General features: G+C 38.3%; 2 protein-coding genes across 9 annotated transcripts in view; one reads left to right on the top strand and one right to left on the bottom strand.

Annotated features, from left to right (window-relative positions):
- On the top strand, window positions 1-25,848 carry CCNH (cyclin H). Of its 7 annotated transcripts, none has more exons than XM_085042539.1 (10): window positions 1-157; window positions 275-397; window positions 1,554-1,627; window positions 1,896-2,106; window positions 2,393-2,556; window positions 4,285-4,355; window positions 7,052-7,163; window positions 7,724-7,784; window positions 9,731-9,817; window positions 25,184-25,848. In XM_085042539.1, the coding sequence occupies exons 1-9, from the start codon at window positions 41-43 to the stop codon at window positions 9,773-9,775; spliced, it is 978 nt and encodes a 325-aa protein (XP_084898665.1). In that variant the 5' UTR covers window positions 1-40; the 3' UTR covers window positions 9,776-9,817; window positions 25,184-25,848. The 7 variants fall into 7 exon arrangements, with proteins under 7 accessions (XP_084898665.1, XP_084898664.1, XP_084898663.1 ...); XM_085042538.1 differs by lacking the exon at window positions 25,184-25,848 and adding an exon at window positions 12,941-15,992; XM_085042537.1 differs by lacking the exon at window positions 25,184-25,848 and adding an exon at window positions 10,778-11,267.
- RASA1 (RAS p21 protein activator 1) overlaps window positions 11,195-26,196 on the bottom strand; it is a 57,199-nt gene continuing 42,197 nt past the window's right edge. The window contains exons 15-25 of one of the 2 annotated variants that reach the window (XM_085042533.1): window positions 25,842-25,918; window positions 21,711-21,883; window positions 21,348-21,507; window positions 21,026-21,168; window positions 20,168-20,283; window positions 18,896-18,982; window positions 16,563-16,630; window positions 14,895-14,983; window positions 14,011-14,088; window positions 12,712-12,846; window positions 11,195-12,067 (exon numbers count right to left, since the gene is read on the bottom strand). In XM_085042533.1, the coding sequence (XP_084898659.1) occupies window positions 11,984-12,067; window positions 12,712-12,846; window positions 14,011-14,088; window positions 14,895-14,983; window positions 16,563-16,630; window positions 18,896-18,982; window positions 20,168-20,283; window positions 21,026-21,168; window positions 21,348-21,507; window positions 21,711-21,883; window positions 25,842-25,918 (1,210 nt within the window). In that variant the 3' untranslated portion in view covers window positions 11,195-11,983. Of the gene's footprint in view, window positions 12,068-12,711; window positions 12,847-14,010; window positions 14,089-14,594; window positions 14,984-16,562; window positions 16,631-18,895; window positions 18,983-20,167; window positions 20,284-21,025; window positions 21,169-21,347; window positions 21,508-21,710; window positions 21,884-25,841; window positions 25,919-26,196 lie in introns of those variants that run through there. The other variant, XM_085042532.1, reaches the window with a different exon arrangement.

Here is a 26,196-nt window from a genome sequence, read left to right as displayed (position 1 = left end):
CCCGGCGTGCCCCGCGCGGGCGCGGCCATGTTGCGGGGCCATGTTCCACAGCAGCACTCAGTGCCGGCACTGGACCTTCCGCAGCGAGGAGGAGCTGGCGCGGCGCCGCGCCGAGGGGAACCGCCGGGCCCTGGCCAGGGCGGCGGCCAGTGGTAAGGTGCGTAGGGGCCGCGGGGCAGGCGGGGGCTGCGGACGCGGGGCGGTGCCGGAGAGGAGGAGCGGGGCAGCAGGGTGAGACCGCGGCGGACTCAGGCGCGGCTTTGCTTCTCCTAAGGTGCCTCAGGGCGATCCGGTGCTGCTGGAGCCTCACGAGGAGCTGGCGCTATGCAAGTACTACGAGAAGCGGCTGCTGGACTTCTGCGCCGCGTTCAAGCCCGCGATGCCGCGGTCCGTGGTGGTAAGCGAGGCGAGGGCGGAGCTGCAGCCTCGGCCCACCGTATTCCTTCCCTTGCTGTTTGTTTGGCTTGTTCTTGGGAGCGTGAATGTCTGTAAAGCCTCCTTTCTCTCTTCCAGCACTGCAGTCTGTGGCCGCTTTTTATCTTTTTTGTTTTGTTTTCTGACACGTGCAGCTGTTTCAAAGCCTAATGTTTTTCAACGTGATCTTCTGCCTGTTGCTCTTAAATTTGCGTGGGTGACTGAATTGTTTTGTTTCCCTTTAGGAAAGAGTAGAAACAAAATAGTGGTAGTGGCTGATGGTAATGTTTGATGGTGCAATGAAACAATCTCTCAGCTAAAGGACGCGGTCCCAAATTTGGGCTGTCATTCAGTTGTTTCTGTAGCATTAATGTTTGTCTGACTGCAGAATAAGCTGGATCAAGTACTGGCAATATATTGACCTACAAAGGAAAAACAAAATTATCTTTTAACTGACTTGCCTGGAGTGCAGAAGAGTGTGTTTCAGAAGGGAGAGAATGGGGGGGTTGGAGCTGAAGAGCAGAGTGAAATTGTGCCTCTCTCTCACTAAACCATTAAGGTGTATAACTTACATTGTCTTCTGTTAGTCCTCCTTTTTTCAAGCACGTGTGGTGAGGAGTGCCATGCTTGAGGATGTCTTTGAAAGGTGGCAGTCCCATGACATGTTCTGTGAAGCCCAACTGATATGAGAAGTAGCCCCTGCAGAGTGTCATCAAGTAGTGGTTTGGGAAAGCATCTGCTTTCATGCTGATAAACATGCTGCAGAATTTACTTATTAAAAAGTCAAATGCTTGCCAGTTTCAGGATGGTTTCTCTCAGTCTTTAATTTTAAAATTTCATTTAAATACCACATTTTTTTCTTAAAAATACTATTGCCTTTTTAAGCATTGTCTTCCAAAATATGTCTAAAAATAAAATTATTTTGTATGGCAGTCATATTGTAAGGCTCTTGCAGGAAAAAATATTGACTTTGAAATATTTAACGATATGGCTGTGTATGTATCATAGTGCCTCAGTGTATCCTGTGTACCTGTAGTATGTATTCAAAATTGCCTGTTCTGTGATTTTTTTCTTTTTAGGTACTTATTTTTTTCTTAATCTATTTTATTTTTTGCCTCCCCATTTTTTTTTCAATTTAGGGAACAGCTTGCATGTATTTCAAACGCTTCTACCTCAATAATTCGGTGATGGAGTATCATCCTCGGATAATAATGTGAGTTATCAACACTTCTTGAGTTGCTCTGTCAAGTGGAAGATTGGAAGTATGATCTTTATATTTGTAAAGACCTGGGGAAAAAAATAAAGGAAATCTGAGTGCATAAGTAGGAGTAAAGACAAAATATGGTCAGTTTCATTTTCCATTTGCTGTGTTCAGAACATGATGTTTTAAAGATACCAAATTTTCTGAGCAGAACTCTTGACAGAAAAATGGATGCTGTATATGTCAACTGTTTGCTTTTTTTGGTTTTTCTCTCCTCAAGGCTAACATGTGCATTTTTAGCCTGTAAAGTAGATGAATTTAATGTATCCAGCGCACAGTTTGTTGGCAACCTTCGAGAAAGTCTTCTTGGACAGGAAAAAGCTCTTGAGCAAATATTGGAATATGAGCTACTACTTATTCAGCAACTGAACTTCCATCTCATCATCCACAATCCATACAGGCCATTTGAGGGATTTCTAATTGATATGAAGGTAATACCCTTTGATATGCTACATGCTTTGTATAGTAAAGTAATACAAGTATGTCATGCATTGTCATAAAAATTTTTTTCTTAAAAGATCGCATTTCTAAAGTGATAGACAAATACCTGAAAGATAGTTGTTTTACTTGTGGTCTTTAAGCTATTTAGGGTATTTTTTAAACAAAAATATTGTTTGCTACTTTCTAGCTTTATAAAATACTGTTGAATTGTGTGTTCTGAGCTCATGAACAAGAATGACAAACTGCTGCTTATTTTCCTAAATCATTACATTTTAGACTCGCTATCCAGTGCTGGAAAATCCTGAAGTTTTGAGGAAAACAGCTGATGACTTCCTTAATCGAGTGGCTCTGACAGATGCATATTTGCTCTTCACTCCCTCACAAATAGCTCTCACTGCCATATTATCTAGTGGTTTGAGAGCAGGAATTAATATGGAGAGGTAGTATTTTCTTTCTTATAGGTGTGATTTAAACAGTTTATTTGCTTCTTGTATAAAACTGTTTTGCTCTAGACATTCTTAGTAGAATTGTGTATTTACTGATTGTTAGCACTGGGCTGTTCTTTATGTTTTAGAATGGCAGTGGTACTGTTCATTTCATTTTCACAAATAGGTGATGAAAGCAGTTGGTGTCTGGTTTTTGTATTCCTTTGGAAGAAGGAAAAAAAAACTACCGTGATGACTTTGCCCCAGTTAGAACAGCATAGGATTTTCAGACTTAGCTTGAGTGTTACACAGTGAAGAAAGTGGAAATATTATAGACTCTGAGACTCAACTGAAATTGACAGGTAATGGGTATGCTGTAACTTGGTGATCTGTTGCAACTGTTCAGTTTCCATGGGTACAAACCAGTGCTAAGGTGTTGCTTTAAATCTTTTCTTTCCCTTCTGTGCCCTTACCCCTGGTGTTTGCACAGGCATTATCAAACACTTTGATACCTTTGCTGAAATGCATAGTTTAGTTTAGTTCCCTTATAGCCAGAATGTATGGTTTTCTTCAGATAAACAGCTGAGGAGGTTGCTGTAAGGAGCTGCATCTGGCATGTCTTAATACCATGCCACTGCCTTTGAGCATTTTGCATGTGGAGTGTAATACCTGCAACTAAATCCAAGAAGTTCTTTTAAAATAAAATCTTCCATCTGCTCTAAATGAATGTCAAATCTCACTTGTTCTAAAAGAAAGAGTGTTGGGTGTATTCTCAACAGGATTCATTGTCTTCTCAGAATTGTTTGAAAACATCCAGTTGCTTACTTCAACTTGAAACTTAATCTCATTCCTGGATCAGTATTCTGTACTGCTTGTGCCAAAATTCAGAAAAGCGTGCTTGCAAAAAGAGCTAAAATAATTTGTAGATAGTGTGTGAATCAAGATGTCTGAACTTTGTTTGCATGTTCAGGAAGAACCCAAGTCTTTGTAACCTGTCTGCACCCTACAGTTGTTAAAACCTTCCTTTTTATTGTTTGATGTGAGTCTTTGCTGTTAGACGTGAGAGAAGCTGATGATTCAGCTTCAGTCTGTGGACCTGTGAGTAGATGTACCTGCAGAGGTGGGACAGACCACAGGGGCATTGGAAAACCTGTTGCTCCCATGATGGAAGGGATAGAACTCTTTGGGTTGTTGTGGATGTTGGTGAGGAGTGTTGTTCATGTGTGTTGGGGTTTTATCCAGGCAGTGTGTATTTAGTGTTCTTACTAAAGAGAAGTTAGATCTCAGTAGGAAGAGGAAGAGACCCATGGGCTTGTGTAGGACAGCGTTGAGGGATAGCTTTCAGCTACCAAAAGAAGCAGGGCTGTCTTGTATGCTCTGGTGTCTGTTGGCCAGTCTGAAAACCACTCTTCTGTAGTAGTTTGCGTGTCCTGTGGGCATACTGTGCAATAGTATGATGTCGTTATAAAATCTAAACTTTGATTTAGCTCCATGAGGTTTAGAAATGTTTAATTTAGCAGTGTTGTTTCTGCATGGCTGGGGAATATTTTTGTCACGTTCTTACAGTGACAGATTTGCCTTTTTGTCATTTTATTGCACTTAAGTAACCAAAGCATTCTTACTTAATCTAATTATAAAGCTCTAGCAGATACAAGTAATAAATAATACATTTTTTGTTAACTCACAGTAATTGCCACAAATAATTGACACTTTAATAATTTATTCTTCCATGTCTCTTTGCAGCTATTTATCAGAGAGTCTTACGCTGAAAGAAAACAGATCAACCTTATCCAGATTACTAGATGACATGAAGTGTAAGTAAACATTGTAAAAATATGATGAAGAGTATCTCAAAAGGAAGAAACTCCATCTTTTTCCAAATTACAAAAGCTTTAGGCAGAAAGGTGTGCTTCAAATGGTTTTCTTCATCTTAATGCATTCTCAAGATAAGTAAAACGCAGGCAGTAGAAAGAACTACCCAGCATGTGGATGGAAGGGGAAAAAAAGATTGAGACACAATGAACAAATACATTAAACAAATGAGTATGAACAAATTAAATAAATCAACAGGCAAAGGACCTGCCTGATGCTTTCACAACATAAGTGCCAGCTGTCGCTGTTGAGCAGCTAGCAGAGTAATGAAAACACCAGTTCTCAGTGGCAAGAAGGAATGACCTTTATTGTTTTGATTTCATCACATATATAGAGTTCTCAAAAGTCACCCAGATTGGTCAGTCAGAAGCCTTCCCCCAGGCTTGATTGGCCAGGCCTGCACTGTCCAAGTTCTGGGACACTGTTCAATAACATCCAAACTTTGTTTATAAAACACAAGAAGAATTCTCGTGGGAAAAACCTGTGCTAGCCACACCAGCAGCTGATTCAGAACTGAGAAATCTGTTTTGAGAACTAGGTAATGGTTTTTGTAAGACAGAATTAAATTGCTTTTCAAGTCACCATAGTTTAAAAATTACAGCTTCAGGCAAAGCCTGCATATAACTACTACTACTACCACCAAAAGGGCCCTTTTGTAAGCTAAATGAGTAATGTGATATGCCAGGATTTACATTGCACATCTGTTTTGCAGCTATGAAGATGCTTCAGAAGATGCTTAGCTTCACTAGTGTGAAAAATACCTCTGTGTGTCTGTGTGTCTGTGTGTGTGTGTGTGTGTGTGTGTGTATTTTACAAATATTAAGAATACTACCATGGTTTAGCTAAGCTAAAAGGGAATGTAGTACACTGATTATTACCTTTTTTATTTAAATGAGAAGTCTGGGATATGAAATTCCCATTCAATAATCAGTTATTGAATGAATGCTTTAAGCTAATGCATACACTGAAAATGGGAGTGGTGGCAGTGAAACTGCAGTCTGTGGCTAGGCTGACATGAGCAGTGAATGCACCGTACAAGTAACCAGGGTCTACAGATTCAATTTACATTGAATTTATAAAACTTAAGATGCCCTTTCCTTTCTCTTCTAACAAATCCAGTCTTCAGACTTCTATTGCTGAGATGAAAGGGAATGCTGGGATCACTTACTCTTCAATTATTCTGGAAGGTAGCTTTAGCCCAAAGCTTTTGTAAACATAAAATGATTGGAAGGAAATTTTTCACACTTCCGTAATTTACTTTTACAGAGAACTGGTGGTAGAGAAAACTCCTTGTAAATTTAATCTGCATTATTAAAAAGAGTGGAACTGAACATTTTTTAGGACAGCAGGTACAATGCTGATTGTAAAAACTACCTGCGTATTTTGAAGCTTGTTAGCGGAGTAATGTGAACTCTGCCTTGAGGAAATCCAGAGAGACCTGTTTCAGTGTAGTTAGAGTGAGGGAAGGAAAGGTGAACTGTTGGGTCAGGCCTGAATATGAGACATTAGCAATACTCAGCCATGCTGCTGAGTGACAGGGTTGTGTAATTCACAAATGCAGTGGGTTGACCCCAGCTGGACGTGAGGTGACCACCAAAGCTGCCCTGTCACTGACCTCCCTAGCTGGCAGGGAAGAGGAAAGAAAACAACATGCTTATGGGCTGAGATAAGGGCAGGGAGAGGTCACTCACCAGTCACTGTCATGGGCAAAACAGACACAACTGGGGGAAATTAATTAACCTCCAATCAAATCAGAGTAGGGTAATGAGAAGTGAAAACCACATCTTAAAAAGACCTTTTCCCCAGCCCTCCCTTCTTCCTGGACACAACTTCACTCCTGAATTCTCTCCCTCCAGTGTAGGGGGAATGGTAGTCAGCTTATGGTATGTTGTTGCTGCTGCTACTTCCTCCTCACCTTCTTCCCACATGCTGCAGTTCTTCATGAACTGCTCCAGTGTGGGTCCATTACACAGGATGCAGTCCTTCAAGAACAGGCTGCTTCAGTGTGGGTCTCCCATGGGGTCACAAATCTTGCCAGCAAACCTCGTCTAGTGTAGGTTTCTCTCCCTATGGGCTCGCAGCTTCCTGCCAGAAGCCTGTCCCAGCATGGTATTCCCAAGGGGTCACACCCTCCTTCGGGCATATCCACTGCCTCCAAAGTAGCCTCCTCTACAATCTGCACATGGATCTGTACGCTCCACACTCCTGTTGACCTCCATGCAGGGCCACAGCTGCTTCACCATGATCTACACCAGCAGCTCCAGGGGAATCTTCTTCAGTGCCTGGAGCATCTCCCTCCTCTCCTTCCTCACTGACCCTGGTATATAAAGGGCCGTTCACACATATTCCTCTTCCCAGCTGCACTTAGTATTGCACCACGGTTTGGGTTTTTCTCCTTTCAATCAGTTACCCAAGAGGCACATCCACTGTCATTAATGGGCTTGGCCTTGATCAGTGGTGGATACCTCTTGGAGCCGTCTGGCATTGGCTGTTTTGCATGAGGGGAGCCTCTAGCAGCTTCTCACAGAAGCCACTCCTGTAGCCCCCCCCATGCCAATATTTTGCTATGCACACCCAACACAACAAGGCAGAGCAGAAATTACCTGTATGCTTTAGAGCTGTGTTGTTGCTATTTTAGGCATGAAAAATCTCATAAAGAAATACGAACTGCCGAGGCCTGAAGAGGTTGCTGCTCTAAAACAGAAATTAGAGAAGTGTCACAGCTTGGAACTTTCAGTTAATACAAATCCGTAAGTAGATCTTGGATGTGTTAAACTTCTGCCTATTTTATTGGTGTAGGCACATTAATATTTTCTTATCTGTGTGAGTAATGAAAAATGAAAACCCTTAAATGTGCAAACATTTGCCTGCTTGCTATGAGTATCTAATGGGAGCTGAGATCGAAGACTCAAAGTAGTGCTTTAAGTCATACATAAATGTGTTCTGTGCTGATTTGCACTATATGCTGATTCTTTTGTAACACAGAACTGGAATACTGGGTGACTTCTAAGGTCTGTCCACTCGATGTTGTATATAACGAGAACTAAGGGCTTTAAAATCGTTATTTAAACAAGAATTGTGTGAAGGGTAATGTTTTCTTAAGAATTATGTGGATGGCAAAGGACTTCCTGATTTTTTTTTTCTTCCCCTTTTCACTTCATTATGCTCTCTGAACTTCCAGCAAACTGGTTGCTGAGGCTTTGGTAGATTTTTTAAGAAACAGGCATGTCGGTAATCTAATCTTGGGGTCAAATAAAAAGAATAGTAACTTATAAAAATACCTAAGCATTTCACTTTTCTTCTGGGTTAGGAAGAAGAGGAAAGGTTATGAAGATGATGAATATGTCACAAAGAAATGTAGAATGGAAGAGGTCAGTAAACCTACTGTACCATTTTTTCCTGGGTTTTCTCACTCTTAAGTGTAAGACAAAAGTGACAGAGCTGTGACAAAAGTGACACTCTTAAGTGTAGGACAAAAGTGACAGAGATAAATTTATAAATCTATTATATTATTTTTCTTGTTGTTCGGATCGGATCATTTTCAACTTGTTTTTTTTTTTTCATTTAAAGTGAGCCAGATTTATATTAGCCTGCACTTGAAAGTGTTCTTGAACACCCCTGTCTTGTGGAGAGAGGAAACACACAGGCCATCCTTCCTTCTGTTTCTGGTGCTTTGAAAGTTTTTGTTCACTTGATTTGGTTTCTTGCTCAAGGCAGTGCAGAGTGCTGGACTAAATTTATGTCAGACAATTTGCTAACCGGGCTGCATGAATTACAGATGTGTAGTTAGTACTTTGGGTTATAAAACTTAAGTATAAATAAGGTAGAGATAAACTGATGGGGTGACTCAACAAATGAAAACAGCTGTCCTTCACATGTGAACACATTCCAGAGTTTTTGTTTGTAACATGGACAGGAAGTTGTAGAGAGTCCATTCTGGCAGACGTGAAGAATTCTTTCTAATTGGATTCCTCTTGATATTAAAGAGACTACGTACTCATAGTGAAAGACACACTAAGTATGGCATTTAGAAAAACTTGCTAGCATCTGAAGAGGGTCATCTGTCAAAATCTGAAGATAAATGACAAGATTTGTGCCTTTTGCTATTAGAGATTTTCATAGTAGGTTGATGCTACAATGTCAAATTGGAATCTAAAAAATTATTTAAACAAGATTATAATAAAATCAGCATTGAAGGTATGTTCCAACAAAATAGGGAACCCTGAACGTATTTTATAACTTTATTGATGTGGAAACTTTGATTAGTGTTTACTCCAAATGCCAGCCTTCAAAAGCATATTGAAACTGGTAACTCCATGAAGCAGGCACTTGCAAAACTTTTCACTTTATGACAGAGTAACTGATAAAACAGCTCCAAATAAGCTCTGGACATTCCGCTTGTTCCCTGCCCCAGTTTAATTTGAATTGGGTACACTGCTATGGTTTGAGGCAGTTTTGGTTTTGTAGCATCTTTTTAACACGTATTTGTAATATTTTTTTTCAGGGAATAACCTGGTAAGATAAATTCACATAGCCTACAGCACTTCATTATAGACTCTTGCACAGTCCCTAAGGTCCTGAAAGTAAAGATTTTTCATTATTGATGTATCTGAACTGGGTTTCTACTTGTGTAGTTCCATTTCTGAGTAATCTCATGTGCAGATCTGAGCTGGCCAGGACAGAAATGAGAAAGTGAGTTTAACTTTTTGAAAGCTTACAGTGTGCAAACTGCTCATATGTTGAGGCTTCATTAATCCTGTAGTTAGCTAGTATTAGACTGTACTCTACAAGTGCACGGTCAACTCTGATCTAAGATGTTTCTTAACTGTTTGCAGCTAAAGGTTAGTATCAGTAGGAAAGCCAAAACTGGTATGGCAAGCTCATCAGTTTGAAATTACAGAAGAAACACAAAAGGTAATGGCTGAGCTCAAGTGATTCAGCTGCCAAGGTGAGGAAGCCATGAAAAGCACAAGACTTTAGTAGAAGTTGCAGTATGAACTATTTCGGAAATCTCTACGTAGTTATCCAAAATGAAGAAGCATGAGCTTTATCTCAGGTACTGAAGAGGGACTGCTAACATGACTCTGTGTCCATGCCTGTAAGCATAGATATGGATAGTAGCTTTAAGTTGAAAGGCCTGACTTACCCGAAGTTCAACTACTTTTTTAGTCTTTCTTCTGTTCATGGAATCTTTCTGTAAATTCTTAAATCCAGACCATAAGGAGCACACCACACCACACACTACATCACACACACCACACCACACCACACCACACCCAGATGTCACTTAAGGTGTTGTGTTTTTCCCTTCCATTAGGAAGAGTGGACTGATGATGATCTTGTGGATTCAGCTTTACTTTGAAGATGGACTCCTACCACTGCAGGAACTACTTTGCGGTGTCAGGTGTGACTCTGCCTGCCCCAGCTTCCTTACTCTGTGTCACAAGGTTTTTGTGCTGTTAGTTCTTACCTCGGGAGTAAAGCCTTTTACTTTCCTAAAAGAATGAGTTGTGGTTCCATTAAACCCTCATCCATGATAGGTCAAACACTACCAAGAAATACTTGCTTTAAGAAATCTGGCCCTTTATTTTGGTTCAGGAACAGTTTGATGTGGCTCAAGTGTAGGGTTAGAGCATGGCAGCAGCTGATTTATTTTCTTTTCATACACCCTGTTAGAGCTCTACAATACACACACCCAAAGGCAGCTTTGGGTGTTCCCCAGTTTCGTTCTCTTCGCTGTATTTTGTCACAGGTAAATTAGCTAGGCAGCTCTGTCCTCCAGATCGTATTTTTACCATGTTACAGTGCCTATACCCAAGCAACTAAATCCACAAAATAATCCCTTTTGTACACTCTGTGAAAGATCTGAGTAGGACAGAATTAAAGATTAATTCCTTATTCCTCTGAGATGCAGTTTAATACAGGCTTGATAGGGTTATGGGACAATCTACAAAAAGACTTCTCTAGTACCAAGGTCTTGCAAGCAGGTGTATTGTCACTGTGGGAGAGCATCACCAGCATCTGCCCAGTGCCATACCTGTGACATTCAGGAGCTCTCACCTTCAAGGAAGCTGTTTCAGCTGGAGACCAGGGCAACACAGCAAGAACCACTGTAACAGTACAGCAAAGGTGCAAAACTGACAGCAAATTCGCAGTTCTGATTAGACAGGAAAAATAGTGTAGGTGTTGTAAAGGTTTACAACAGTGTTCATATGATAAAATTACTTAAGTGATTATCGCATTAGTCTTGTCAGTGAACCCTTTTATTACCTATCATTAGATCACTACCTAGAACATAACACATGGTGATGCTGAAATATCCTCTAAATCAACAGCACATTTTACTTCTCATTTTTTTAAACAGTTTGTGGCAGTGTGATAGGCAGACATCTTCCACTACACCAGGTTGCTCCAAGCCTCATCCAATGTGACCTTCAACACTTCTACGGATTTGGGCATCCCCAGCTTCTCTGGCACTGTACCAGTCCCTCACTTCCCTCACAGGGAAGAATTTCTTCTTTTTATGAGAATGTACAGCGATGTACAAATTAGGGCATATATGGACAAGGTAATGTTCTCTGAGGACTTGTGCTCAAAAAGTGACACAGCATGAACATCACAAATATACCACCTGTGTAGACACTGTAAAAAATTTCCACAACAGCCATAGTTAGCCAGTTTCCATAGAGTTGATATGCAGCTTGATTTATTTTAAAATCTTTTCACTTATAAAAATAATATTTATGCTAGACTTACAGTACACAAAAGACCAAACAATACCTATTTTATAAAATGGTTTAATGAATGCATGCATGTCTGATACAATGATCAATAAATTTACTGAATTCAAATTATTTACTGTTGTAAACATTTTACAAAAGCATTGTGATTTATCCAGATACATAGTCCTTGATGGAAGAACTATTCAGACTGAATCAGTGGCACATAAAAAAAATAAAGCTGACACGGCCCCTGCTCCATATTCTCTTTCAATATAATTCCAGTAAGAGAAACAGCATGGTATAAAAAGTGTGCAGTAAAGGTTCCTACCATAACATCAAATTCTGGAAACTGTAAATACAAGTTAAAAGTGTTTGAAACAGTCTAAAGTCATAATTGTAACCAGTCAGAAATTACAGTAAGAAATGTTATCCAGTTATAGGTAGTTGTCAGAACAATACCTTTCTTCTCATGTCAGTTGATAATTCTTTTCCAACCAGACAGCAAAAACTTTGGCAATCAGAGGTGCTGAAAATTTCAAAGTCCAAGACAGAGTCACAGCATTTTCTCTGCAGAAGGTGAACTGTACACCAAGGCTCAGAGGTTGTGAAAACTGTTTCCAAGTGGAAAAAAAAAAAAAAAAGTGCAAATGTCCTGCACAGATAGCTTAAAAAAAGCTGCTGGTACAATCATTCACCAACAGGATCTTTGTTTTCTTTTTGCATAGTTCACACATCACTGGGAATGTGACAGGATGTGCTATTTTTGGCAAGAGCAAGAAGAAAGTTATACTGATGTGAGTTGCCATATTGGGCATGCTGGATCCATGCAGAATTCAGGTAGAGGGCTGCTACCTGATGTTGTTAGACACCGAATACTGATTTTGTTTTTGTTGCAGCAGTTCAGTGATGGCCAAAAGCTTCTTAAGAACATGCTGTAAGAGAGAGTGAGTCAGTAAAACCACATTAGCTACTGGATAAAAGTCCTCTCTGATCATAATTTTCAGTATCAGCCTGTCAGACCTGCAACTAGGTAGTTTAAATACCTTACTAAAAAAAGACTGTGATTCCCTAGTCAATAAGGGTAGTCCTAAAACAACGTTAGGAACCTTGATCTCTCCTCCTGGATCTTGCTGCTTTGTGGTTAACAGGCAGAGAAATGTACAGCTAACACAGTTGCTAGGTTTGCTAGCAGAATTTGCCAAGCTTACAAGTGTACTGACAAACCAGGAAGCAGAAATGAGGTATTAATAGAAAGCTAAACAAAGTGAATATAATTCTCAACTGAAAAAAAATCAAGATCTGAAAACTAAGACCCAGAGATCCTGTCAGGAGACTGTAATTTTAAGGGTTTAATGATTCCTCTAGAAACTTGGAAAAAACCCCAAACCAACTCAGTTTTGTTGCATGAAGGAACAAAACTGTGGCTATGAACTAAGTATTACGTTCACAGCTAATAACTTTGTGGTGAAATATAACATCAGTCATACTGCTAGAGAAATATTGCAAAAGAATCCCAGTACTGAGTAGTAACTCAGGACATAGCACCTGTACCTGTAATCTGTTTGTGTTAGCTTACCTGCATCACCCCTCGCTCATTGCTGAGCGTCCGGAGCTCATCTGAGTGTGCCACACAGATCTCGTGCAAGGCCGCCAGGTCACGGGAGAGGTCAGTTCGAGAGTGCTCTGTAGTGTCTGGAAGCTCAGGAACATTCTTTAACAAAATAAACCAATTTTGGTCTTTTCAGCTAAACCTCCAGTCCGTCTTTCTATTACCAATTACCTATTTTATTTTCCCCTCTCCACAGCCATGTGTTTTGTGAGTATACTGCAATTTCTAGTGCTAGGAGGATTCTTACTGCAAGACCTGGTATTGCTCTACTACCTTTGACCTGACCTGAAACCTACAACATATGAGGACTCAAACCCTGTAAATGAAGGTGGAATCCATCCATTAGAAGCTTTTCTTAATCTAAATGAGAGAACAGCAACGAATTCAGCAAAATCTGCTGTTATCTATCAAGTAACTCATGAAACTAGTCATAAACCAGTAATGCTGCAATTAAAATAGCAGATTAATCCAACAGGTATTTTCAAACTAACAGTTATCAGAGACCTCATGTAAAATGTGTCATTTACACAAAACTGATATAGCATAATATGCAGAAGTTTCAATTTAATCAGAAAAGGATGACAGCTGGAACCTACCCAAATGCCACACTTGTTTTAATATTTCATCAAAATATTCTGAGATTACTTCTAGGTCACTTTTAAAGGATTAATTCAGGGTGCTTAGCACATTTTTTTAATCTAGGTTTTTTAAACGAATTATTGGCTTTAAAATACAAATATGTAACATGATGACCTAACTGCTGTTACAGCTATCACACAAAACAGTCACACTTTGGAAGAACACAGTGACAGCAGTTCACTTCCAAACTACAATATGTAAGATGCATACAGTGAAGCTTTTGCCAATGCTAACTGAAATTCAACCTAGTATTTTTTAAAGCAAAAATTAACTTCAGTCTCTGGTCAAAACCATGTGACAAGTTATATATAAAAATTTTTGATTTAAACATGTTTTTGAAAGGTTCATATTTTTGGCCAAAATTTTCGTCTTACACCTATAAAATCTACTTGAGCTTCTCACATTTACAGAGGCACTAACTTAGTAAAATCCAAGGAGATATTTGATGGTTTTAATTCCATATGACAGACTAACCATTTTTAAACATGCATAAAAAAATGTACTCAGATAAAAGCATTCCAAATGGTGTGGAAGCTGATGCCTGTTGAGCTAGTTAATAAGAGGTGTAAAGAATGTTAATTTACAATGCTGCGATGTAACTTCAGCAAATATTTTTTAACTGCTTACCCCAAGTTCATCCAAGAACATGATCATGCGATGTTTGTTGCTCTTGATGAATGGATTTACCCCTTCCATATATGGCTCCTAGTAATTTTAAAAAAGTATTCATTAACAAATCAATGCCAAGAGAATTGTCACACCTGAGGTGAACACAGTGCAGTCAGGCAAATGACACTGCAAAGTAAGTACGTAAATTGGAAGAAAATTATCTTTTTTTCAAGTGAATTTCTAATGTATGGTGTGCAGCCAGTCAAAAGACTACAGAATTTGGTATTGACATGTATTCAGAAGACTGATAATCTGTGATTCAGAATCTTTGTTACACATGGATAGTGATATGAATTTGCATTAAGATCAGTGTCTCGAAATACCTGTTTGCAGTGAACAGATGCTCTGTGTTCAGAGGTATAATCAAGAACAAGAGCCTTCTTCCTTGGAGTGTAAGAATGAATGACAAAACAAGTTCTGTGTGTCAGAGAAATAACTTTCCAATGCCAGCCTGAAATCATGTTAATTGTGCTTAAGTCAACAGATTTATTTTTAGCAGTGTGTCAGCCTAGAAATAGGGACCAGTTATTGCTGGCATTCACTTAGTGTTTTAACAGAAACTTTATTGAGAGTTGGGGTTTTCTGTGCAATATGTACACTTTACTTACAGCTTTAATTATGTCTAGCAGTATGATAGTACAAATAGGAGCTCTGAAGTGCTTTGCCACAGAAAACACCAATCTAAGGGGTGATAAATGCAGGGTCAGAGTGGAGGAAGAGAAAGTCAGAGGTTCTGACTGAAAAATAGCAACAGATTTTTTGCATGCATTACACAGGAACATGTGAAAAGTGTACTGGAACCACAGTTCTAGGTTGTTCTCTGTGTGCAAAATTATATTCACCTTTGCTCCAAATTCAACCAGATTTGCTAAATTCTGCACAGACTTGGCGACCAGCGTCAGTGTTCTTGCAGCAGTGGGGGAAGGAGAATCTGGCAGGAATGCAAAGTGGAGAGTCACTGGCCATGCCATTTAAAATTAATAGCAGTCACATGAAAATAAAGTTCTTCTCCATTCATATTTTTAATAGAATTTTTTTTTAATGTAACACAATTGCATGTGAAAGATGTCAGTTGGTAAAGTAGAATGTAATGTTTTGTAACATTCAAAAACCATGTTAATCTGATAATATGGTTTTCTGTAGTAGCAGCACATCAAACAAGAAGGCAAAATAAAGAAAAGTTAGAGTTAGGTGAAGTAATAACCATTTGCTCAAAACTTGAGCAGTTCTGTTGAAAGGAGGATTACTTGTTAAAACATTTACTTTTGAAATATATCAAGTTTACATTTTCCTTACTTGCTTATACCCACATAAATGGGTGCTGGCAAGTTATATTTTGAAGTTCCTGGCAGCAGGAAAACAGAGTGAATGTTACATGCCGTCACGGCCTGTATTTCCATGAAACTATAGTCTGTAATCACTGTGACTATAAACACTTTACATTAACCACTTAAGTAAGTTAGAATTTCCTTTTCCAACAAGTGATGTTACTCAGCAGTATCTCACAAAATTACTTTTCCAGTTAAGGAAAATGGCCTTGTTGAAAGTGTTCCACTGACAGGATTATAGTAAGTGCCTTAACAGTAGTCACAAATACTAGCTGGAGGTAACTCAGCAGAATTGTAATGGACAAGCTTAAAAGGAGTTAGATTTTTAAGTAGTTTTTTACACCTGCAGTCACAGTGCAACCCAAGTTGGGAGACACCTAACTTGCACAGTACCCAAAGAGAGTAAAATGCTAAAAAATTACCACTTGTTACAGGCCATGTTTCTGAAATGCTTTCTCCAAAGCATCTACAGAAATGATTACTGCGTGAGAGAAAGGAACTTTCTGTTTGACACAGTCCTTCTCATTTAGTACAGTTTAAAGACTGATAGTAGAAAATATGCCACGTTGTCTAAAAACTGTCTATGAATAAAGAAAAAAACGCTTTTTTGTATCGGATTTTTTATTTTCTCTTGCATTTCCTCCTATTTTTCACTCTTTCTGAAGCCTACCCCTCTCTCATCTTAACGATTCTGTTTTTAATATTGACTGTATTTAAAGAGTCAAAACACCATTCCAGTGGCTGGAAGCCATCTAAGCAGGACATTCTAGGCACACAAACGTATTCCAAGCTCTGTAGACATGTACCAACTTTATAAATCTTGTTCATTTCAGACGTACCACTGCATTCAGCTATTAACTCTGGCATTGCACTGTTTTGAAAGTGACATCTGAAGTTCCCGTAATTACATTTCTCACACTGCTTAAATACATTAAACAATACTAGACTTAACCCAAAATTTTATTGTTAAATATCACAATGCATGGGGGTTTTTTGACTTTAAAATAATCAGCCCTTTGAGGGTGAAAAGTATTTGTCCTAAGAAGTCAGCCAAATTACATGGGTAACTTGACTCTGAACATAGCGTTCAGAAAAACTTCTAATTTTGCTATATTAGACACTACAGTGATTTCATGCCTCCTGCTTTATAAAGTATAGATTCAATCTGAAGCACATAGTTACCTGAGATGATATTAAACATCCTTGGGTTCAGGATAGCAGGACAAATCAGTCGAAGAAAAACAAAGCCACTGAAATGGAAAGAAAATAGTATTTCGTTCAAAACCATTAGAAAATTAATGTATAATTGTGTCATCTTTCAGGAATGAAGTTAATGTGGGATCTTGCTGAGACAAACACCAAGCAGCTAGCCTGTACTCTCTGTAAAAACATAGATTAAGACCATCTTGCCATGATTATACGAACAGCGGTGAAATCTGGAAGAGCAGGCACACTGACTTCCCAAGTAACAGGGAACTGTTGAAATTGTGTGGGAAGAACTTAATTGCCATGTAATAACAAAGCCAATCCCAGACCATGCTGGCCTCAAAAAGGAGGATCCCTTGGTCTCTAACCTCCCACAAGTTCTCCACTGTCTGCTACTGCAAGTCATCCATCCCACAGCCACCCACTTCCCCAAATCATCGTAAGCTGGGGCATAGGAGTGGGTGGGCAAAAGGATCCTCTCTTGGCAAAACACACTTCTAGGTCAGCTTCAGCTGATCAGTTACCCTGATGATAGTACAGTTCAGTAGAAAAATAAGAAGGGATCTGCTACTTTCCACCATGAAAGAATTGCTGCCATCTAAAAAGCTGGGGAAAAGTGTTCTGTTTTAACTGCAGAATTAGGAATTCCACTCAGGTTAACCTCAACTGCAGCTAACTGCTGTACAATGAAGTGGCACACAGACCAACTAACACGATCTGAAACACCAGTAATTTTGTCCTTGGACACCACCAACAGGCTGGATTTCATTACAGCAATAACCAGAGCCTCACCACTTTTGAAAGGAGGAAAGGAACCTGACACTACCTTGCCTGTTTTTAAGTACACACTAATGGAAATGTCCCTATTACTTAAAAGTGACAAACGTAGTGATGTTAATGCCCCTTCTGTAAGTCCAAGACACCTAGTATGTTCTGTTATAGATGTTTCTTACATCTCTAAGAAACACAAGTTGTGGGCTGGTGAGAAAACAGTTCCTGGCCAGAAGCTTAAGCTAAAATACTTTCTGTGGTGAGAACTTAAAGCTATTAGTAAGTAATTAATTTTGAAGTCACGGCACAGACACCAATCCCTCTTTTCAAGTGCCTAAAGATGAACGCCAACAAGGTACAAATCTAACAGAGACGCTGCTCATAGGGAAGATCGGATGCTTCTTACCTTTGTCAACCTGCCTAAACTAAGAATGAGCAAAGATCTACATAAGAGTTTTACAACCAAAGAGAAATGGCAGCACATTCTGATGGATACAACAGGGAAAATACCCAAAAAACTTTTGACTGTGAATATTTAATCATTCTTAAACCAAAAATAGTGCAATGAAAGGTAATAAACACCACTGAAGGCTGTGAAACTCTGCACTCTAGAGAGAAATCTCTAGTATCCACTTGTGAAAATGGAACACCACAAAAGCAAGTGATAAAGTATTTTTAGCATCCAGTGGAGACTGCTGGGAAAACAGAAGGTGAACCGTGTGTCCACTCAGGAAAGCCACACAGTCCTCTTCAGAGCTGGGGAGGAACAGAAAGATACGGAGTTCACTGCTGAGCTTTACAGCCTTCCAGCAGCTTAGCCCCTGAGTACAAGGAGCTCTCACCAGTATGAGCAGACTCCATTTGATAGCAATGGCACTTCACAGTGTGGAACAAATACAGCTTCTCGTATCAAAATGATAAATACAAGCCAAAGACAAATCCTCCAAAATATCCCTTCATGGGAGATTAACCTCTGCCAACCTGCCTGACACCACAAAAAAAAAAAGCTGTCGCTCTGATACCCTTAAAATCCTATCCACATTTAGAAAAACTGTCAGGACCACACCTTCGTCCAAGGTTTTTGTTTGACCTGCCCTGGCAATGAACAGAGTTAGAAGAACTTTTGTGTTGCCCTGGTTTAATAATGTAGATTGGAATTTTGGTGGCTGATGTGAGTTCAGAAGAGCCAGGTTCAGTAACTTCAGGCAACATTTTCAGCAGAGCTCCAGAATATTTCAGCATGATTGGTTTGCAGTGCTGTAAATTTGAAGTTAAAACCATTAAATAAAGCAATACTGACCTCTAAACTACATAATTTTATTCTGGCAAGGCTCTTAAAAACAAGACCAAGAATCCCGCAAGCTCAGTCTTTAACTGGGACATTGTGCTTCAGCATCATAAATATCCTAAATACTGCTGTAACCTGTGTCAGTACATACAGTTTTATCACTGACAGAAATATAGATAAGCACACTGAAATACATCTTCAACAAGGCTTGAAAGAAATATTTCCAGAATAAGGTTAACAAGTAACTTACCTAACAACTCTGGTTCTCATGGTAGTATTAGCTGGCCATTTGTTTTGAACAGACTTCTGTAGGCACCCATAAATATACCTCAATGTCCTGCAGAAATAGTAATTAATTACTCATTCCGTTAAACTTATGGAATCAAAAAAGTTGGTCAGAAAGGACCTGGACCAACCTCCAACTTGATGCAGAACTATTATCAACTTTACATTAATAACTTAACAATACATTAATAACTTAATCTTAACTAAGAGTTAATTTATAAGTCAACAAATTTATGAAAAATCTAAAGTTTGTATTAAAAAGTAAATTATAAATGACAAGGAAAACCCATTCTATATGCAATTCTGTGATCATTCAGATGTGCATTAAATGTTTTGTAGCTGTTTCCTTAAGCAGTATTTCCTTTTTGAAAAAAGAACATTCTGATGGTTGATTTTTCTTCTAGTTTCTCTCTCAACTGAACAAAAACTATTCTTTCCATACGTGACACATAGTGAAAAAAGCTAAAAAGTTGAGCAACACAGCAACAGTCCTCTCCCATTTAAAAAATAAAAAAAAAAAAAAAGGAAATTTGTGGTGTATTTCAGAAAATGTCGATCACTGCCTCATATATTTACAAGGAGTGCAATTTTCAATGCTAACCTTGCCAGCACTAACACAAAAGAAACTTCCATGTTACTCCAATGTCTCAAAATTGAGGGTTGCATATACTTCAGAGCTAATGACACTCTGAAAGGTAACTCTACTATCCACTTTTTATTAGATGATTGAAATGTGAGGTATGGAAACAAGTTACCTTAGCAATTAAAAGAAGTGGGGAAAAAACAACCTCTGCATTTCCCCAGCAGACAAAAGCAGGCACAGCATGGTATCACTACTACCTGCCTGGTTTTTTAATATGCTGTTAACAATTCCATCTCTTTCTCAGAGGAGAAGGACTGACAAATACATGTCATTGTCTGCTAACTACCATTATCTTCTACCTTTTTGTAAAAATAAGAGATTAATTACTGTTTTATTCCCTGATCTCTTGTGTCTAGTAGCTTCTCCTTAAAAGAAAACCAGATGTGCCAGCCAGAAGCTTTTGTAAAAAGAACTGGTAATTCCTGGAAGTGTTATTTTTGCCCCCACCTACATTCTTCCGTATCCAAACAGCAACTCTTAGATATACCTTAGAGTTACTGTAACTCTAAGTAAGAACATAATTTTAAAGTCCAATGCAATTCATGGAAACAGGAATTTTCAAATATAAATCTGAACAGAAATGTGCAAACTTACGGGGGCAGTATCTCTGCAGCCATGAATATCTTCTCCACCAGTTCTGAAAGTATACTGAGTAGATGTGCCAAATTAGTGTTTACGTCTTCATTTTTTTCTAACTTCGAGGGATTTAACTAAAACAGAAAGAGAAGAAGACAAGGTTTCATCTTCTATCTAGAACTACATCTATATATACTTTCTTAATATACACACTGAATATTATTTCAAAGCAAATTAAGTATTCTGCTGCTCTGCAAGTCTCCAACAGAACTCAGGCCTGTTTCAATGGCTGCTCTGGAAATGTGAAGCAACAGTTTTAAGTACTAATACACGTATCTGGCTTTTCTCAGCTTGGATATTCACTTTTCATCTGCATGACTTTTTTGTCTCTCTCAATCCAAATTTCTGATGACTCCCATCCTTTCAACAATGAAGTGGAAGTGAAACAGGAGTTAGGAGGGTAATTTTAAGAAGAGTTTCAGGATCAATAACAACCAATAACTCAGGAATTTTACAATTAAAACAGAAATTCAGACCTCGACTGCTACAGTATCTTGTGTTTAAGAGTTACTTAGATTAAGACATTCAGCTATAGAATACCTAACAGAGTAGAATCCCTGCTAAATAATTAAAAGAAATTTTGATTAAAAGACTTAGTAAGTTCTACCATGAATATTGTTTGAAGCCAATATCCAGAAAAAATATGAAAAAATCTCTTAATGAATTCAGTTCCTGTATTTCTGATGTACATGAAGTCTAGTTCTGAGATTAATAAATGTCTCTAAAAGTAATATTTAATGTAAACATAACACTTAATAACCAGTGGATTATTGTGTCAACAAACAAAAATGTGTAAAAACAAGTTCAAAGTATCACCTCACAGGACTGCTTGCTCTCCATTATTTTTAATATGGAGTCTTTCAGAGCATGATGAACAAAACTTGTTGCTGTGGCTTTCATATACTGCTCCATAAGTGTGCTTGCTAAAGTGGTGGCACGGAACAAGGTAGTAGCTTCATCTGAAAAAAGAAATTGGGAAGAGAAACATTGAGAAAAGGAGACAACAAAAAGAGAGGAAGAACGTATTTACTCTTTGACATAAGCTGCAAATAAAGGAGAAGAAAAAAAAGCAACAAGAACCGTTCCCTCCCCACCTGCCCAGAATTCCAGTAAACTTTTGTGTGATTTAGTCCAGTACCTTCCATGCTTATCTCCCTGTCATTTAGAGTTCGTAACAACAAGGACTCAAGATTTTCATGAAGAAAAATCTTCAGTAAAATGCCAGCCAACAGTGTTCTATCCTGTCCACAAACATGTGATAAGGCATAGACTACATGAAGTTCTTTCTGGAGTACAAGCTGAAAGAAAAACAATTTTAAATATTCAGAAGCTTCTCCTAAAATATAACAGCTTTGGAAAAGTATGATATATCTACATATAAAGCTGTCACTTAAAAATATTATTTGATTATGTCGACCAGTGAGATCTGAGATCCCTCTCAACCAATGACAAAAAAATGAGTTCTGACAGATAAACAAAGGACAGTTAAGAAAGTACATACCTCTTTAAACTCATTGTACTCTTCTTCTGGCATGATCTTCTCCATGGAATATCGTGCTCGAACACGCAAAGATCCTGGCTCAATACCCTTTAATGGTACATGGGAACTGAGTTGAAACCACTCATCTGTTGCATGTCCTTTCTGTAATCGGCTTAATTGGCAACGCATAAACACTTAAGGAAAGAAAGCATTGTTCAGGTATGTTATCTCCACCAAACGAGTGTTACTATTGAATACAAAAATCATTTTAGTTTTAGCACATCATCTTATTTCAGAAAAAAAATACTAGTAAGAGTACACAAGAGATTTTTCATGAATATATTAATGGATTCTCTCTTCAATGGCTTAATAGAGTCCTGTAAACAGAAGAAGAAATACATGGCATTCTAAAAAGAATGTACACATATAAATTCAAAAATGCCACACAAATATTGACATTGCTTTCCTTGTAACACCCAGGTAAGTAGCTAAAGCAGGGCTACCCAGCAAATCAAGGTAACAGTCAGAAACTGAAATACACGTTAAACCTTTAGAATTCACTATTCCCTTTCCAGCCTTGGGCTGACACCACCATTAGGTCTGCTCCTATTTATTATTACAGTGTTGCTATGGTGTTCCAAACACTGACATACATATTTCTTTTATAGTAGCTTCAAGCTAAGTAACAGTTTATGTATATTAGGTTAAAAAGTGTTCCCAAGCACTTGCTGATTAGATAATGAAAGTCAGTTCAAGAATGGCCAAATCATTAATTGATGGTGCTGGTAAATAGAAATTGCCAAGCAATGACCTGGACTGCAGCTGAAGTCTGGTGCAGAAGCTGGCTAGCAGGCTATGGCACCTGGGAGGGAGCATAGGCCCATCCAGAGCAGGTACATGTGCTCCTGAGTGAAGGGTTTTTTTCCACAAAGACAAGGCCTAGGCACTTTGAGAAGCAACACTGTGCCTGTGACACACTCACTGTGCTCGAAGAGGAGTCTGCAATTAGTTTTACACTTAGCCTATCATCTGCACCTCTCAAACATCCTCTCTTTCCATTACTCTCTAAGAGATTTCCTTTTACTTTCCTCACATGAAAAACAAACAAAAAAGCCCATAAAACCAAGAGTTTATTTTTCTTCATGTTTCTGCAAAGCCCATACTGCCTTGCAGAAACTGTCAACAGTTCCAGCAGTCTTCTCATTGTCCCAGTGTTGCAACACATAGCAGGATATAATTGGATACTGGAACAGAAAAAAGACCACGTTTATAATCCTCCGTTCAAGACAATCCTGCAGCTTATTTCATATGCTTTGGAGTTCATAAACTGGTAAAAGTTAATGGATTTAAATCAGTTGAGTAGCATGAAAAACAATCCATCACCCCCTGCTACTTATCACCAGTGTGGATGGCATTATGCCATTAGACCACGTAGTAAATTGACTTTCCTAGTATATCTCTCCCTGGCATCAAAGCTAAGTATCCACAACTAATGTGCTTTTCTTTTTATTTGCTTGCACATGTAAGGCACGTGTACCACAGTGAGTGAAAGAGTGAATGAAACACAGGACCTGAAATAAAGAGATTATTTCATTTTTCCCTGTGGCTATAGTAGCACTTCATAGCTGTAATGTAAATACTGTAACTTGATTTTGATTAAGAAAAAAAGATCATAACAAATATCTGTACAAGGACTGCAGAATAGTTATCATAATTTATACTAAATTACTTTAAAGTAACAAGATGTTTTTCCTGTTTATCAGGTTATACTTGAATTGGTAGGCTCCTTTCAGTAAGAAATTTCTACTAAACATGAATTAATTTAAAATTCATCACCATAGCGCAAACCAAACCAGAACCTCCACTCCAGTTCAACACTGTAGTGCTGTCCTGCAAGACTTACTAATTCAACTATCAATAGTAGCAGATGAAGTCTACTAGTAAATTCTAGGGCTTTGGATTTATCAAACCATATTATATATTTATTTATGCAATTTACAGTTAGAGAAAAAAAAGAGACGATAAATTGATGCTGAACTGTTTAGTATCATTTCTGATTATCTGGAATACTTAAAAAACCCCTCTCAATTAACTATGGAACACTTATAATAGATAAACTTCAATGTAAAGACCTGAAAACTGAGAAAATATCTTTAAATACTGAAAAGTAGCCTTCATTCACTTATCATTCTGGTATTTAAGTTTTGCATGTTGTGATGAAAGAAACAAAGTAGTGAATCTAACAATTAAATTTTGGGCCTTCAATCTGCATTACGTGGCAGGAAAACCAAGCAGCAAAGGTGAGTTAACCCAATTAACTAGCAAGATTAATAGAATCAGCTGGCTATGACTGCCACTTCATAGCTTTCCACAGATAAGATCTGTTGCTGAAAAGGGAAGGTGGTTCAGGAAAGGTTCAGGAAATAAAGGTTGGTTCAGGAAAGGAACCAGTTATATTGCTTTTTAAGAGTTCCAGGTTTATTCTGGCAGAGCAACACAACATATGCTGGGAAGATGGGGTTTAGCTCATTTCACTCCAGTGAACTTCACATTTTTCATAGGGCTGGGGATGTAAGCAGAAATGTATATTCATTCAAGCTGACTTAGTGTAATCTTTATCTCAAAATGAAAGAGTCATGTCGGATTCTGCTATAAAACTGTACATAACTGCAGTAAAGAAATTCAGCCAATCCTGCTCCTGACCTAGAACAGGAAGCCTTTTATCACCTTCCATCACCTGAATGCACCCAAAACTAAAAGCATCTCCTTAATCTGGACAGAGAGGAGGAAACTACAAAAATACTTTCAAAGAAACTGCTGAAGTATCTCACTCAAAATTATCCTTTTTAGATTTTTTCCTAACCTAAGGCTTTGGTGTATATGAGCTTTCCAGCTCAAATTAATTAAAGACGAAAGTCACAACTGCAATTACAACCAGTTAGTCTGTCAGAGAGAATGTATCTTTATTCCTCCTGCTATGCAGAAACTTTTCTAGTGAGAGGAGGAGAGAGAGATTTGAAATTGAATCACGTTCTGCAAGACCATTCAAAATGAGACGTACATATCTACTTTGGCCAAGGTTTCCATACAGATCTTAATAAACCACAGAAAACCAAAAATCAATAAATTAGCACTGAGGTATAGGTTACAGGCCAGTAATACAATATATGCAAACTGAAAATAACTGCACTGGATTATATATACTCTCACTGCCTTGGAACAAACAGCTCAGAACATAATGGAAAACAAAACATTTTGGAACAAATTTGAAGACAGCAGGGAGAGCCAGCCCGCTGTGCAGGCACCAAAGAGAGGACACAGGGCTGAAGCTGCTCCAGAACAAGGATATTGAGAAAGAAGACACCTTGAAGAACAGAAAAAAACCAAACCAAAACAAAGCTAAAAGTCTATTGCGTGGGAAGAGACCTGAAGTTCATTTTTTTTTCCTACCTAACAGCTTCAAATTCACATTCTTCAAACCCTTTCTTTTCTAGGAAGCTGACAGATTCTACCACCTTGCTGTTAATTTGCTGGAACAGAAACAAAACCACAGTTAAAGAAGCACCTGTCTGACTAACGTGAGAAGAAAATATAGATCCTTTCCTATTCAACGTGACATTGAGGTAACTTCAGATTTAAGCCCAAGAGTGGTAATAAGGGAAGCAGATAGATAAGGGGAAGTGGAAAGAAAACAAGGGAAATTATCTTCAGAGACTGCCAAGATTTTCTTTTAATAAAGAATTGCACCTTTTCCTATCTCACTGGAAGCAATCAAAACCTGAAAAGAAATTCCACGTACTCAGACTCCATGGAACTTAACATTTTATGGAGCAGACTAATACAGAAAATTTCTCTTTCCTCTTGCTTTTTGATAAGCATAGTCATTGTCTAGCAATAGTTACCCTAGAGAAGAGCTATGTCAGATATACAGGACTGAAGTACTGTGTTTTATTACTAAAATCAATGGAAGCTCTCATTGTAAAAACATTAATGAAAAGCCAGTACCAGACATTAAAACATACATAGACAGCGGTATGGTGATCATAAAAATCTACTTAAATCTCTTGTGACAATGCTTGACAAAAGCAATGATAACTACACAAAGTATCCATTGCTGTAATGTAAAAGCATCTTTTACAGAAAAATACTTACATATATCTGGATCTTTACTTTTCTTTGTTTTGTTACTAAGACTTATCTCAAATCTATTAATATCAGATGAAAGATCACTAGGAGAAAAGACAGAAAGCCTTAATTAATACTATAACTGGCTGGCACTTAAATTTTTCCTGATTTCATTTCAATCCCAAGTTATCATTATCAGCCACTTGTATTAGTAAAGACAGGTGCCTGCTGAAAATTCTGCCCATGCTGAATTTGTCTGAAAGGCTGCTGCTGTATAGACACATAGACAGTATTTTTTAAAATACTGTAAAACAATACACAGTGTTAAGAATCTTAAATGCAATACAAATTAAAAGTGAAATTCCTTAATTCAAGAAAATTA

The sequence above is a fragment of the Lichenostomus cassidix genome, chromosome Z (assembly GCF_008360975.1).
Source record: "Lichenostomus cassidix isolate B80296 chromosome Z, HeHo_3.0, whole genome shotgun sequence".
NCBI lineage: Eukaryota > Metazoa > Chordata > Aves > Passeriformes > Meliphagidae > Lichenostomus > Lichenostomus cassidix.
The sequence above is the reverse complement of the archived record's forward strand: the minus strand, read 5'-3'. Positions and strand labels throughout refer to the sequence as shown.